The sequence below is a fragment of the Staurois parvus genome, unplaced genomic scaffold (assembly GCF_062004578.1).
Source record: "Staurois parvus isolate SC_StPar_1 unplaced genomic scaffold, SC_StPar_1.0 ptg000569l, whole genome shotgun sequence".
Classification (NCBI taxonomy): Eukaryota; Metazoa; Chordata; class Amphibia; order Anura; family Ranidae; genus Staurois; species Staurois parvus.
The window spans coordinates 534,309-551,039 of record NW_028318365.1 but is presented as its reverse complement, the minus strand read 5'-3'; the positions used below and the strand labels follow the sequence as shown (position 1 = coordinate 551,039).

The window sequence follows — 16,731 nt, the reverse complement described above, 5'->3', positions numbered from 1 at the left end:
ACATAAGGGGGATATGATCTCCATGTATAATACATAAGGGGGATATGATCTCCATGTATAATTCATAAGGGGGGATATGATCTCCATGTATAATACATAAGGGGGGATATGATCTCCATGTATAATACATAAGGGGGGATATGATCTCCATGTATAATACATAAGGGGGGATATGATCTCCATGTATAATACATAAGGGGGATATGATCTCCATGTATAATACATAAGGGGGAATATGATCTCCATGTATAATACATAAGGGGGGGATATGATCTCCATGTATAATACATAAGGGGGGATATGATCTCCATGTATAATACATAAGGGGGATATGATCACCATGTATAATACATAAGGGGGGATATGATCTCCATGTATAATACATAAGGGGGGATATGATCTCCATGTATAATACATAAGGGGGGATATGATCACCATGTATAATACATAAGGGAGGGATATGATCTCCATGTATAATACATAAGGGGGGATATGATCTCCATGTATAATACATAAGGGGGGGATATGATCTCCATGTATAATACATAAGGGGGGATATGATCTCCATGTATAATACATAAGGGGGGATATGATCTCCATGTACAGTATAATACATAAGGGGGGGATATGATCTCCATGTATAATACATAAGGGGGGATATGATCTCCATGTATAATACATAAGGGGGGATATGATCTCCATGTATAATACATAAGGGGGGATATGATCTCCATGTATAATACATAAGGGGGGGATATGATCTCCATGTATAATACATAAGGGGGGATATGATCTCCATGTATAATACATAAGGGGGGATATGATCTCCATGTATAATACATAAGGGGGGATATGATCTCCATGTATAATACATAAGGGGGATATGATCTCCATGTATAATACATAAGGGGGGATATGTTCTCCATGTGTAATACATAAGGGGGGATATGATCTCCATGTATAATACATAAGGGGGGGATATGATCTACATGTATAATACATAAGGGGAGGATATGATCACCATGTATAATACATAAGGGGGGTATGATCACCATGTATAATACATAAGGGGGATATGATCTCCATGTATAATTCATAAGGGGGGATATGATCTCCATGTATAATACATAAGGGGGGATATGATCTCCATGTATAATACATAAGGGGGGATATGATCTCCATGTATAATACATAAGGGGGGATATGATCTCCATGTATAATACATAAGGGGGATATGATCTCCATGTATAATACATAAGGGGGGATATGATCTCCATGTATAATACATAAGGGGGGATATGATCTCCATGTATAATACATAAGGGGGGATATGATCTCCATGTATAATACATAAGGGGGATATGATCTCCATGTATAATACATAAGGGGGGATATGATCTCCATGTATAATACATAAGGGGGGGATATGATCACCATGTATAATACATAAGGGGGATATGATCTCCATGTATAATACATAAGGGGGGATATGATCTCCATGTATAATACATAAGGGGGGGATATGATCACCATGTATAATACATAAGGGGGATATGATCTCCATGTATAATACATAAGGGGGGATATGATCTCCATGTATAATACATAAGGGGGGGATATGATCACCATGTATAATACATAAGGGGGATATGATCTCCATGTATAATACATAAGGGGGGATATGATCTCCATGTATAATACATAAGGGGGGGATATGATCACCATGTATAATACATAAGGGGGATATGATCTCCATGTATAATACATAAGGGGGGATATGATCTCCATGTATAATACATAAGGGGGGGATATGATCTCCATGTATAATACATAAGGAGGATATGATCTCCATGTATAATACATAAGGGGGGATATGATCTCCATGTATAATACATAAGGGGGGGATATGATCACCATGTATAATACATAAGGGGGATATGAACACCATGTATAATACATAAGGGGGATATGATCTCCATGTATAATACATAAGGGGGATATGATCTCCATGTATAATACATAAGGGGGGGATATGATCACCATGTATAATACATAAGGGGGATATGAACACCATGTATAATACATAAGGGGGATATGATCTCCATGTATAATACATAAGGGGGATATGATCTCCATGTATAATACATAAGGGGGATATGATCACCATGTATAATACATAAGGGGGGGATATGATCGCCATGTATAATACATAAGGGGGATATGATCTCCATGTATAATACATAAGGGGGGATATGATCTCCATGTATAATACATAAGGGGGGGATATGATCACCATGTATAATACATAAGGGGGATATGAACACCATGTATAATACATAAGGGGGATATGATCTCCATGTATAATACATAAGGGGGATATGATCTCCATGTATAATACATAAGGGGGGGATATGATCACCATGTATAATACATAAGGGGGATATGAACACCATGTATAATACATAAGGGGGATATGATCTCCATGTATAATACATAAGGGGGATATGATCTCCATGTATAATACATAAGGGGGATATGATCACCATGTATAATACATAAGGGGGGGATATGATCGCCATGTATAATACATAAGGGGGATATGATCTCCATGTATAATACATAAGGGGGGGATATGATCACCATGTATAATACATAAGGGGGGATATGATCTCCATGTATAATACATAAGGGGGGATATGATCTCCATGTATAATACATAAGGGGGATATGATCTCCATGTATAATACATAAGGGGGGATATGATCTCCATGTATAATACATAAGGGGGGGATATGATCGCCATGTATAATACATAAGGGGGATATGATCTCCATGTATAATACATAAGGGGGGATATGATCTCCATGTATAATACATAAGGGGGGATATGATCTCCATGTATAATACATAAGGGGGGATATGATCTCCATGTATAATACATAAGGGGGGATATGATCACCATGTATAATACATCACCTGAGCTCCCACCTCACTGACAACAACCTTCTTGACCCTTTACAGTCTGGATTTCACTCTCTACACTCCACTGAAACTGCCCTACTAAACCTCACTAATGATCTACTAATTGCTAAAACCAATGGCCACTACTCCGTACTCCTATTACTTGATCTCTCTGCAGCTTTTAATATGGTTGACCATCCCCTCCTCCTCAAAAAACTCCACTCTCTTGGCCTTCGAGACTCCACTCTCTCCTGGTTCTCCTCTTACCTATCCCAATGCTCCTTCAGTGTTACCAATAACTCTGCCTCCTCCTCCTCACTCCCTCTCTCTGTAGGGGTCCCTCAAAGTTCCGTCCTTGGGCCCCTGCTCTTCTCCATCTACACCTCCTCCCTTGGTCACTTGATAAACTCCCATGGCTTTAAGTACCATCTCTATGCTGACGACACACAAATCTCTCTTTCTACTCCTCACCTCACCCCTTCAGTCTCCTCCTCACCTCACCCCTTCATTCTCCTCCCGCATTACTACCCTACTAAGTGACATATCGACATGGATGTCACTCCACTTCCTCAAACTCATTCTTTCCAAAACTGAGCTCTTAGTATTCCCTCCAGCCCGTGCCCCCTCCCCTGACTTCTCCATCAAGATCAATAATACAACCATCATTCCCTCCCCTCATGCCAGGGTACTAGGTGTAATCCTAGACTCCCATCTGTCCTTTCACCCCCAAATCCAATCACTGTCCAAATCTTGTAGACTTCACCTCCGCAACATCTCCAACCTCCGCAACATCTCCAAGATACACCCGTTCCTAACCTCAGAAACCACTAAGCAACTTATACACCCCCTTGTTATATCTCAACTTGACTATTGTAACTCCCTCCTCATTGGCCGACCTCATCGCAGGCTATCCCCTCTTCAGTCTATCATGAATGCTGCTGCCAGACTCATCCACCTTACTAACCGTTCTGTATCTGCACCCCTCTCTGCCAATCCCTCCACTGGCCTCCATTCAGTGTCCTCCACCCCTCTCTGCCAATCCCTCCACTGGCCTCCATTCAGTGTCCTCCACCCCTCTCTGCCAATCCCTCCACTGGCCTCCATTCAGTGTCCTCCACCCCTCTCTGCCAATCCCTCCACTGGCTTCCCATTGCCAAATGGATAAAATTCAAAACATTAACAATAACGTATAAAGCCATTTATAACTCCGCCCCAAGTTACATCAGCAATCTTGTCTCCAAATATCACCCAAGCCGTACTTTCCGCTCCTCGCAAGACCTCCTACTCTCTAGCTCCCTTGTCTCCTCCTCCCATGCTCGTCTCCATGACTTCTCCAGAGCTTCCCCCATCCTGTGGAACTCTCTACCCCAATTTATCACACTATCACCTACTCTGCCCACTTTCGGCAATGTCCGAAAAACCTCTCTCTTCAGGGAAGCCTATCCTGCCCTCAGCTAATACTGGAATCTTCTACTCTTCCAACCAGTCCATCCCCCACAGTTACTACCTTTTGTACCACTAGCCCCTCCCTCCTAGATTGTAAGCTCCAAGAAGCAAGGCCCTCTTAACCCTCTTGTATTGAACTATTGTTGCTGCATTGTCTCCCATTATATTGTAAAGCGCTGAGCAAACTGTTGGCACCATAAATCCTGTATAATAATAATAATAATAATAATAATAATAAATGACCCACCTGTGCTGATCTCTGTAGGAGTGTCCTCCTCTATAAATGTCCCCGTTATTCCATCCTCCTCCATAGACTGCTGATCATCCCTCACATACGCCTCTTCTTCTTCTGCTTTCACCTCAAATTCTATATCGATTGGATCTCCACTCTAAATCAAGGAAATGAGAGAAAATATCATCTGTAAAATATAAGGTCACAAAAAAAAAAAACTCCACACATTGTCTCTATGAGTCCATGTTCTAGATGCTCCATCCCACCAACCTTGTAATGGTGAGGGATGGTGTGACCTTCCTGTGTGGAATCCCTGGAATACAGAGGATGGGGACATCTCTCTGGTGGGTTCCTGGTATTAGGTGGCTCCATCATATCCTTGTGTCCTTCTGAAAACTCCTCCATCACTCCATACTCCTCATCCTCCTCTTTATACTCTTCTTTAACATCAATATTATCATCCCCGAGGATTCCACTCTGAAAGATATAATAAAACATTAATTGTAACAAACATGCTGTGTATAAATCACAACTACCAATAATTGTCAATCATCTACCTGATGATGGTGAGGGATGGTGTGACCTTCCTGTGTGGAATCCCGGGAATACAGAGGACAGGGACATCTCTCTGGTGGGTTCCTGTAGCTGGATGACTCCACCATGGTGTCCTGGTACAGATCTTTGTGTTCTTTTAGAAGCTCTGACTGCTCCATCCCCCCATCCTCATCCTCCTCCTCTTTTATCTCTTCTTTAGCCTCAACTTTAGGATCTCTCAGGTTTCCACTCTGAATATATAATAAAAATGACATCAATGGTAACAATGCAGATAATGTACAGATCCTAATGATACTATCAGTGATTGTTCCTCATCTACCTGATGATGGTGAGGGATGGTGTAACCTTCCTGTGTGGAATCCCGGGAATACAGAGGACGGGGACATCTCTCTGGTGGGTTCCCATGACTGGATCCATCTGTAGGAAACACACACACTGACTGAATCCATTGTTTCTATGTGTTTATCAGATGATGGGGGATCTAGGTGGATCCTCCGTACTGCTCTCTCCTTTACAATAAAGTCTCCTCTTACCCGGTGATGTGAGGGGCGGCTGATTGTCCATCATGACGTCCTTGTAGAGATCCTTGTGTCCTTCTAAATATTGATATGTATCATCAACATGTGTGTATCATCATCTGCTGGAGATAAAAAAACATCACAGTGACAATGGAGGAAGAGGACGGACATGACGGGGGGTTACTGGGTGTAAATAGAACATAACATCTTATTACCTCCTCTGCTGCCAAATCCAGCAATGTCTCCGATCTGCTTCGCACCATATGGAACTTCCTGTCTTTATTCCAGATGACTTCCTGTCTGTTCCTGACATCACTTCCTATCAGTACCTGACATCACTTCCTGACTGTACCTGACATCACTTCCTATCTGTATTCCATAGAGAAGTCCTGTCTGGGTAGTAGAAATGAGATCCCCATCTTGTGGAGTTTAGAGGAACTGCAGCCCCGATAAACGTCCCCTAACCTCTTGCCGAACAGCCACTGCATTAAAATGGTGGCAGGGTGGCACAGCTTTTTTTTAAAACGTGCTCCACACTCCCAAGGTTTTTCTCGGGCAGGGGGGGTGTACGCACGCCCCCGCCAACTCGCGGCTGTCACCATTTGATCCCCGAGGGATCAATCATTCAGTTTCAGCCAGTGATGTCCGGCTGAAATCGGATGATCGGTCCCTGTCCTATCCTGTCCTTTGTTGACAGTTACACAGGACAGGATATGATGTCATTCTTCTCTGCCTGGGCACATTCCTTACCAGAGAGAGAAGACATACAAATTGTAAGTAAAACAGCACATACCCACAGTTAGAACACACCTAGGTCACATTTAACCCCCTGATCGGCCCCCCAGTTAACCCCTTCACTGCCCTGTCACCAGTGTCATTGATTATAGTGAACAGATTTTTACTGATCACTGTATTAGTGTCACTGGTGACTTCAGATAGCATTAGTGTCAGTTAGTGCCCCTCCCAGATAGCGTCAGATTGCCGCTAGTACACCAGTAATCACATTTGACCCCTTTATTGCCAGGAACACGCTCACTTGCACTCTAAACCTCCATTGCTAGTATAGTGTCTGAGCGGATCAATATCTTTGATCAGATTAGCGCTATACCAGCGTTCACACTACTATAGTATCCCCAAAAATGCAGCGTTAGCGGGATCAGCCCCGGCACCTGCCAGCACCTGCCTTTATCCCCTATGCCCCCCCTTCTCCCCCAGCAAGTGCAGTGTCAGTAGATAACTGTCACTTGATACATTACACACAAAACCGCAGTGTTCACAGAGTCAGGCCTGATCTCTGTTAGCACTTGTCGGTAAATTTTTTGTAGCGGTTCAAGCAGTCCCTGACAGCCAGGCGCTCTTTTTCCCGTGAGTCACACTAGGTACCTATAAATTTAGTGGCCAAAATGTCCAAGCAAAGGTACACTAGTGACGAGGCCTACAGGATTCTGAGCATGTCAGATGAGAGCGAAAGGGAAGACTCCCTGACAGAATCAGGCTCAGAATACAAATCTGTAGACAGCAGCGGCACCCTGACAGATCACTCAGATGACGGAGAAGAGGTTCCTGCTAAGGTCAGGCATACCCAACCCCGTTTCTCAGGTTGCTGAGGTGATACAAACGCATGATGACTCTCATATGCAGCAGAGTGCCAGTACTAGTGCCACACTACCTTTTGGTGAACTGGCGAGCACCAGCGGCCTAGTACATCCTGGTCTTTCACATACCAGCACTGCAGTATGACTTGGTGACATGGCGAGTCCCATAAGTGCAGTACAAGCTGGTGTGGTGGTGAGCACAAGTATTGTCCCGCAGCCACCAAAAATTTGCACACAGGCCCGTAGAACCGATAGTATCCTTCCGGGTGTGCTTGCAAATCCTGATTGGCAGCCCACAAATTCTGCAGCACCCGTACTTCCCCAATTCACTGCCCAACCCAGAATTCAGGTGGAAACAGCAAATTTAACTCCTCCCCTTGATTTTTTGGAGCTGTTTTTCACGGAAGATCTCTATGCATTGATTGCGGATCAAAGCATTTTATATGCACAACAGTTTATCACCACCAACCCAAATTCAAACCTTGCCAGACTGTTCGCATGGAAACCTATTACAGTTTCTGAATTTAAGTTTTTTTTGGGCCTAACCCTCAACATGGGTATTACTAAAAGAAATGAATTGCAGTTGTATTGGTCCGCAGACCCGATTCATCATACGCCGTGTTCTCTGCTGTCATGGCCAGGCATAGATATGAGAATATAATGCGATTTACGCATTTCAATGACAATACAATCTGTCATCCTCGGGGTGACCCTGAATTTGACCGGCTCCACAAAATTCATCCCCTTGTAAATCACCTTAACCAAAAATGTGCAGATGTCTATACTCCCCACCAAAAAAATCTGTGTTGATGAGTCCTTCATTCATTTTTTAGGCCACCTTGCATTCAAACTATTTCTCCCCAATAAGCTGGCCAGATATGGGGTCAAACCTGTATATCAGACCTGTGATTTGGGGGGGGGTTGGTGCTATCCTGGTATTTCAGGGCCTCCGAAACTGATAGGTAGTGAGGAAGTGAAATGAGGAGGTTATGCACCTTCAGGCTTTCAAAGTGGTCATTGGATTTCAGGCTCCCTGTCATGGAGTGCCTGCTCCTTGTCCAAACCCCCCCCCGGTGCCTGTGTCTTTCCCGTGTCCCCTCACCCTCTCCTCATCCTGTTGCAGCCTTTGAAGATGGGCTGCACAGGATGAGGGGGGTCACCTCACCCCCCTGCCCCTCGTCACCTCCTCACATCCTCACGCAGCCTGTGAAGGCAGGCTGCGCAGGATGAGAAGGAAGTGACCCCTGTGGCGGACCTCACACCTCTATGGACATATAGACAGAGAGAAGTGACACCCCACTGAGGGATTCTGGTGCGGGGCCGCTAACCCAGCGCTGCACACCCCTGGTGAGTGCAGTGCAGGGCACAAGAGTTTCCCGTGACTGTACTCTCAGACAGACAAAGGCTCTCAAGAGCATGGCCCCTGTCAAGGGACGTGCCTCATTGCCCGGCAACACGGCGTTGGGCTGGCCATTGCCGGGGCAACCTGGAAGCATCCCGCACAGCTTTTAAAAGGTCAGCTCGAGACCAGGCTTGCTCTCTTCCTCCCGCTGCTGTCCCTGGGGCCACCACAGTCATGGGAGGTCTGGGTGGGGCCCGGGCCTCTGCAGGCATCCCCACTGCGTGCTCTGCATGAGCCCCCTTACCACAGGTCAGACCCCATGGCTAAGACTCCTGCTGCTGTCCCTGGAGCCACTGTGGTTGTGGGAGGTCCGGGTGGGGCCTGGGCCTCTGCAGGCATCCCTGCTGAGTGCTCTGCATGAGCCCCCTCCTCAAAGGTCAGACCCATGGCCATGACTCCCGCTGCTGTTCCTGGCTGCTACGAGGGCCCCTGCTGCTGATTGTTGGGCCCTGGAGAAGCTGGCCACTGTGAGGGCCGCTGTCTGTTGCTGAGGGTCCCTGGGAAGCCATCCTGTCTGCAGATCACTGGTCCCCTGGGAAGCTGTCCCATCTGCTGATCATTGGGCCCCTGGGAAGCCATCCCATCTGCTGATCGTTGGGCCCCTGGGAAGCCATCCTGTCTGCTGATCGTTGGGCCCCTGGGAAGCCATCCTGTCTGCTGATCGTTGGGCCCCTGGGAAGCTGTACTGCCTGCTGACCGCTTTGTCCCTGGAAGCTGCCTGCTGCTGAGCGTCTGCAAGTCGCCTATCCCTCTGGAAGCCTCCTGCTGTTGAGCACCTGCAAGACACCTATCGTAAGTGTCCCTAGAAGCCATGAACTGTCCCTGTTGTGCGCACAGACCACCCGTGTCTTGAACTGTCCCTGGTGTGCGCACCGACCCCCGTGTCCTGAACTGTCCCTGTTGTGCGCACAAACTACCCGTGTCCTGAACTGTCCCTGTTGTGCGCACCGACCACCCATGTCATGAACTGTCCCTGTTGTGTGCACAGACACCCAGGTCATGAACTGCCCCTACTACACGCCTAGACTACCCTTACTTGAACTGCCCCATGGCGTGCCCAGAGTATAGCTAACTGTGATGCACCTGAGTGCTTGAGCCATCGCTACCCATTGAGTCCCCATGAGCCCGATGTCCCTAGAAAGCTGGGTGGGAACTGTGCTAGGCCAGACTCCACAGTTGGAGTCCCTTTGAGTCCCCGTGAGCCCGATGTCCCTAGAAAGCTGAGTGGGAGCTGTGCTAGGCCAGACTCCACAGTTGGAGTCCCGTTGAGTCCCTGTGAGCCTGATGTCCCTAGAAAGTTGGATGGGAGCTGTGCTAGGCCAGACCCCACAACTAAAGTCCCATTGGGTCCCCGTGAGCCTGTTGTCCTTAGTATGCTGTGTTGAGGCCAGACGCCAAAGCCAAGCTCCCCTTGAGTCCCCGTGAGCCCACTTACCGTGGGTGTCCCTACAAGCCGCATGTCGCGGAGTGCCATGAACTGTCCTGATTGAGTGTCTTTCAGAGTTCAATAAAGCTTTGTGTGTTTCCCATCTTCTTCGTGGGTTCTGTCCTGCCTACGCTTCCGTTACACTCCCGTATGTGGCTAGGCTCCCAAAACGTCTCTCACATGTGGTATCCTCATACTCGGTAGAAGTAGCAGAATGTATTTGGGGTGTAATTCCACATTTACCCATGGCTTGTGTGAGCAATATGTCATTAAAGTGACAATTTTGTGTAAAAAAAAAAACTTTTAGAAAAAAATAAATCTTCCATGGACTCAACATGCCTCTCAGCAGATAGCTTACGGTGTCTTCTTTCTGAAAAGGGGTCATTTGGGGGTGTATGTACTATCCTGGTATTTTAGCACCTCAAGAAATGTGATGGGCAGTCAGAAAGTATAAGTTGTATAAATTCCATTATCTATCCCATAGTTTGTAGACGCTATAACTTTCACACAAACCAATTATTATGCAGTTATTGGGATTTTTTTTTACTAAAGACATATAGCAAAATACATGTTGGCCTAAATTTATGACAAAATTTGAGTTTATTGGATATTTTTATAACAGAAATGAGAAAATATTGGTTTTTTTTTTCAAAAGATAGAGAATTAGAGTTCCAGAATCCCATCGTTGGGAGTTTGGTTGTATGAGTTTGTTTTTGGAGTAGGTGGTAGAAGGTAGAGAGATGGGAGCTGGAAGGTGTAGAGCTGTTGAAGAGTGTTATGAGGCCCATGGGCTGAGTGTTCTCACACCAGTGCAGGTGAGATAGCATATGTCTAATTCTGAGGAATTTGTAGAAGTCTTTCTGGTCCAGAAAATAAGTGAGGCTGGGATCCTGAAACGTTCTTATGTAAGTGTTGTTCAGCAGATCTTTGACAGAGTAAATGCCCTTTGTGTACAAGTTTACAGGTGGATATCTTCAGATAGGAGTTCCAAGGTGAGAAGAGAAGGCATTGCAGAACTTTTTGCAGTATGTCCAAAGAGGATTACACCAAAGAGTTCCACATTCATATGATTGGTGTTTTGGTGTCCAGGAATTCTGGTCAGTTTCTATCATTGCACCATGGAGAGTATTCTTCCCATCCACACTGCAGTGTAGTATGATGGCTGTGGGGTGGAGGATAGGAAGTGTCGGTCTCGGGAGGAGAAATAAAGCACAGCGGATCATAGGTACAGATCTATCGAATTTGGACACAGCTATGCCAGCAGACTAAAAAAGAGAGCAAATGGCATAGTGATCCATCCCGGTTACAGTGTGTTTGTATCTATGATAAATGACAGGCTAAACCCACCTGGAGGCTTTCTCCACACCTGGAGTGTGCTGAGTTCTTGGAGAACGTCTACACAGTGTTTCCAGATTGGCTTTATCACCCCAACGAGCTCGCTCCAGTTCATGGATGTCATCATTATGTTTGGAGGATCTCACCAGTCAGGAGCCTTTCCTGTCATCCTACATGTTCCCTTCTGAGGATTGTTCTATCCTTCCAAACAAATGTATGAAATCATGGATGAGTCCTCCTTCTATGTGATCTAGAAGATCTTCAATCACAATGTCTTTATGGATGAAGTGGATGGCCCAGTTTATATATTATTTATTGCTTTACAGCTTTATTCCCTCCAGGATTCATTCTTTATTTATAGAACCATTCAAGGAAGTGTTCTTACTTTGAGAGATCTCCACCACCATTCCTCTGTGACCATTACATCCTTGTCATGTATGTCTAACATCTTCATTATCAGTGGATTGATAGATATTTTTATACTTTAAAGAATATTTTTACATTTTCTTCACCAAAAAGATTTGATTTCAGAGGGAATCTGTTTTAATGTATTTTCTATATGTAATAAAATATCTTTGTTAAAGTGTTGGTTCCATAAGAACTAGAATGATTTGTTCTTCCTTATCTTGTGTTATATATGAATTTCCCTGGTAGCCGTGTAAGGCAGATATTTTACAGGAATGATTATTCAGGCTCCATTCACACCAATGCGTTTTTAGTGCTTTTTGCTTTTCTCAGACATGCACAACAGTCCACTTAACATGGCTTCCTATGGGCCATGTTCACATCTAGGCTTTTTTGAGCTGCTGTGTGTTTGGAAAGGGCCCGGGACTTTTTAAAAAGCAAAATGCAGCAAATTTTCTACAATAGAGTTCAATGGAGAATCTCTTGAATTGCATGGTTGTACATTTTTGCATTTTTATTCTGCCCAGCCAAAAAAAAAAAATTCCACTTTGAAAACTGAAAAAAACTGCAAAATGCACCTTAAAGGTATCACAAACGTATCAAAGTGCAAGTGTACAATCCAAACGCACACGTTCCTGCATTAAAAATGGCTGTGTGTATAAGTGGGTGCTGCAGCGACCGTCGGCTGGAACTGAACAGTATCAGCGAGGGAGAATGTCACCAGCACACCGAGGATCACCAATATGGGGCCAAAAGTTTTAATGAACGATCACATAGTTACAGCAAGGCAATGCTTTGGAGACTCGCATGACCCCTCCGTCACATGCCTGATGAAGGCTTCCTGCGAGACTCCGATACATTGCCTTGCTGTAACTATGTGATCGTTCATTAAAACTTTTGGCCCCATATTGGTGATCCTCGGTGTGCTGGTGACATTCTCTATTACAAACATATCAAAAACACATAAAAAACTCAAAATGAACTGCGAAAAGCACTGCAAAAAGAACAAAAAGCAAACTACAAAGCTGTGAACAGAGCCTTACAGATGTTTCTCGGGGCTGCAGTTCCTCTGAGTTCCAGAAGGTGGTGATCTCACTTCTTCCCAGACAGGACTTCTCTATGGAAGACAAACAGGAAGTGATGTCAGGTAAAGACAGGAAGTGATGTCAGGCAGGAAGTTCCAGGTGGTTTTGAAGTATAAAATAGACGGTACCAGAAGTAGCAGCAGAGGAGGTAATAAGATGTTATTTCCTATTTACACCCAGTAACTCCCGTCACGTCCATCCTCTTCCTCCACAGTCACGTCCGTCCTCTTCCTCCACAGTCACGTCCGTCCTCTTCCTCCATAGTCACGTCCGTCCTCTTCCTCCATAGTCATGTCCATCCTCCTCCATAGTCATGTCAGTCCTCTTCCTCCATAGTCACGTCCGTCCTCTCCCTCCATAGTCACGTCCATCCTCTTCCTCCACGATCACGTCCGTCCTCTTCCTCCATAGTCACTGTGACGTCTTTTATCTCCAGCTGATGATGATACACACATATATAGTGTGGGAACCCAGATTAACCCTTTCAGGGGCAGAACATTCCCCCACTTCCGGGGCCGGAACATTCTCCTCATTGTGGAGATAAATTCTAGTAATATGGTCCTCTAAACAAACAGCACTGACAATAAATAGACAAGACAAGGACCATCCTGACCATACATGGCCTACAAAGGGCAATGATGACACTACACAGGCAGCCAATGGGCAATCATTACACTATGCAGCCAACACAATGATGGAGTGCCGGGGTCAGGAGTATGGAGCATAGAGCCCCTTACATTGCTGCTCAGGAGGAAGGAAACATTCCCCAGCCGGCCATGAAGAATATGTTCCATCATTGGTGTCAGAGGGAGGGAAATACTGAGGGGTCTGAGGGAAGTAGAGGAGCTGAGAAGCTGTGAGGGTTTAGTAAAGCTGAAGGACTTTAGGGCCCCTGAAGGGGGAATCTGGGACCTTTTAGGGGGTAGTCAGGCTGCAGGGCTTTGGGGGAATAGGGGGCTGGAGGGCTCAGGGGACTCGGAAGGAGGGGAGGTCTCTGGGTCTGTGGTGCCCCCCCACCTGTACTTTTTTTCCCGACCGTACAGAACCAGCAATCTTAACCATGTTATTGTCTCACTGGTCATGTGATATGTTCTGGAATATCAAGTAACATAGAGAAGGACATTCCTTCACTCAGTCAGCACTTGTTCTTAGAGGAGTCCTGATTCAGCTGCAAACCAGTTCAGAAACAAAACAAACCCAACAGAGAAAAGGGGATTTCTGATCCGACAGGACAAGAGGGTGCCAGGTCCTTCAAGATGTAACAAACACTAAACAGTCCAAACTAAATGTCTTCCCATGGGGGGAGTAGTCCTTACATGTCCAGCAACCCTCCTATTCCCCCCTCACATCCACATCCTATTATTGTGTGACCAATACCATCCAAATCATTCTTACTTTCATTTCCCAAAGTTATCCATCTACAAGGAGACCTGTATAGATCACATGATGGCACCAATGAGGATGGAGGAGGACCGGAGTCACATGACTGAGAAGATACTAAACCTCACCCTGGAGATCATCTACCTGCTGACCGGAGAGGTGAGGAGGATTCTGGGAGGTCACATGATATCACTCTTATCTCTATTAATAAAACACAGACCTGACCGGAGAGGTGAGGAGGATTCTGGGAGGTCACATGACAACACTCTCATCTCTATTAATAAAACACAGACCTGACCGGAGAGGTGAGGAGGATTCTGGGAGGTCACATGACATCACTCTTATCTCTATTAATAAAACACAGACCTGACCGGAGAGGTGAGGAGGATTCTGGGAGGTCACGTGACATCACTCTTATTTATTTAAGGTACTTATATAGCGCCGTCAATTTGTGCAGCGCTTTACATATATATTGTACATTCACATCAGTCCCTAACCCTGAAGGGATGTACAATCTAAGGTCCCTAACTCACATTCATACATACACATACATACTAGGACCAATTTAGAGAGGATCCAATTCACCTACCAGCATGTCTTTGGAGTGTGGGAGGAAACCGGAGGAAACCCACGCAGGCACAGGGAGAACATGCAAACTCCAGGCAGGTGGTGCCGTGGCTGGGATTCAAACCAGCGACCCTAGTACTACCAGGCGGAAGTGCTAACCATTTAGCCACTGTGCTGTCCTTATCTCTATTAATAAAACACAGACCTGACCGGAGAGGTGAGGAGGATTCTGGGAGGTCACATGACATCACTCTTATCTCTATTAATAAAACACAGACCTGACCGGAGAGGTGAGGAGGATTCTGGGAGGTCACATGACATCACACAGACCTGACCGGAGAGGTGAGGAGGATTCTGGGAGTCTAACATGATATTCCTATTGGTTCCTCAATACAGAGATTTCCTCTTCTGAAGTCAGGTGATCATATGACCATCACAGTGCCTCCATGTGACTCCCTAAACCCTGAGAGACACAACATGCAGAAGATTCTAGAAGTCACCAAGAAGATGATGGAGCTGCTGACAGGAGAGGTGAGCGGTGCCGGGAATTCTGGGACATTCTCCAGTAACAGACAAGGGATGTGTCTGGATGGTGACTGTATCATTGTGTGTGTCAGGTTCCTATAAGGTGTCAGGGTGTCACTGTCTATTTCTCCATGGAGGAGTGGGAGTATTTAGAAGGACACAAGGATCTCTACAAGGACGTCATGATGGACAATCAGCCGCCCCTCACATCACCGGGTAAGAGGAGACTTTATTGTAAAGGAGAGAGCAGTACGGAGGATCCACCTAGATCCCCCATCATCTGATAAACACATAGAAACAATGGATTCAGTCAGTGTGTGTGTTTCCTACAGATGGATCCAGTCATGGGAACCCACCAGAGAGATGTCCCCGTCCTCTGTATTCCCGGGATTCCACACAGGAAGGTCACACCATCCCTCAGTATCACAAGGTTGGTGGGATGGAGCATCTAGAACATGGACTTTTAGGGGTGATGTGTGGATTTGTTAGGTGATATTTTCTCTCCTTTCCTTGATTTAGAGTGGAGATCCAATCGATATAGAATTTGAGGTGAAAGCAGAAGAAGAAGAGGCGTATGTGAGGGATGATCAGCAGTCTATGGAGGAGGATGGAATAATGGGGACATTTATAGAGGAGGACACTCCTACAGAGATCAGCACAAGTGGGTCATGAACACTAAATCCATTCCTCCACCCATACTGCTCACTGATTGGTCCAGAGTAGGGCGGGGACTGGGTGATATCAGCCTGTAATCCCCTGGTCACTTTCCTGAGCTGTGTTCCCCGTCCTGTATTCCTGGATTTCTCTCGGATAATCTTCCTTCTCTGTGCTGCAGACACAATTTATGTCTCTAGACTGGATTTATGGAGATTCTGGGGATCAGCTGGAGGCAAAATGTTGATTTTCACCATAAGTGTTACTAGACCTAGGCACCTGGGGTATATGGTTTGGATCTTCTTCCCCATGTCCGGGTCTAGTAAGATCTCAGGCAGAACAATTCTCCCAGGGTTCCTTGCTCTGTTATCTGCTGGCTGTGCCGGGTGGAGGGATATGTCTGTATAGTCTCAGACCCAAGTCACTGAGTGCAGTCTCAGGAGATGGGAGGCAGCGGTGTGGGATCTCTGCAACTTGTCTACAGTAAACATTTAAGCTTCCACTGATTACTGAATACCAATATTATGAGTCCTGACCCTTACACTGTATAATTTATATTGTACATTACATACTCCTGACCCCTGCACTATATACTCTATGTTGTACATTACATTCTCCTGACCCCTGCACTATATACTCTATGTT

General features: G+C 45.6%; 3 protein-coding genes across 3 annotated transcripts in view; 2 read left to right on the top strand and 1 right to left on the bottom strand.

Annotated features, from left to right (window-relative positions):
• The window catches only part of LOC149450631 (uncharacterized), a 66,251-nt gene that overhangs the window by 39,282 nt on the left and 10,238 nt on the right, over window positions 1–16,731 (top strand). The window lies entirely within an intron of this gene.
• Window positions 5,185–9,809, bottom strand: LOC149450633 (uncharacterized). The gene is made up of 4 exons (XM_089691672.1): window positions 9,746–9,809; window positions 5,728–5,790; window positions 5,514–5,611; window positions 5,185–5,424 (listed from the first exon to the last, which is right to left on the bottom strand). Exons 1-4 carry the CDS (start codon window positions 9,807–9,809, stop codon window positions 5,185–5,187), a joined length of 465 nt encoding a protein of 154 aa, XP_089547798.1.
• LOC149450632 (uncharacterized) lies at window positions 10,963–15,925 on the top strand. Its single transcript, XM_089691671.1, has 4 exons — window positions 10,963–11,127; window positions 15,304–15,438; window positions 15,525–15,648; window positions 15,765–15,925. Exons 1-4 carry the CDS (start codon window positions 10,963–10,965, stop codon window positions 15,923–15,925), a joined length of 585 nt encoding a protein of 194 aa, XP_089547797.1.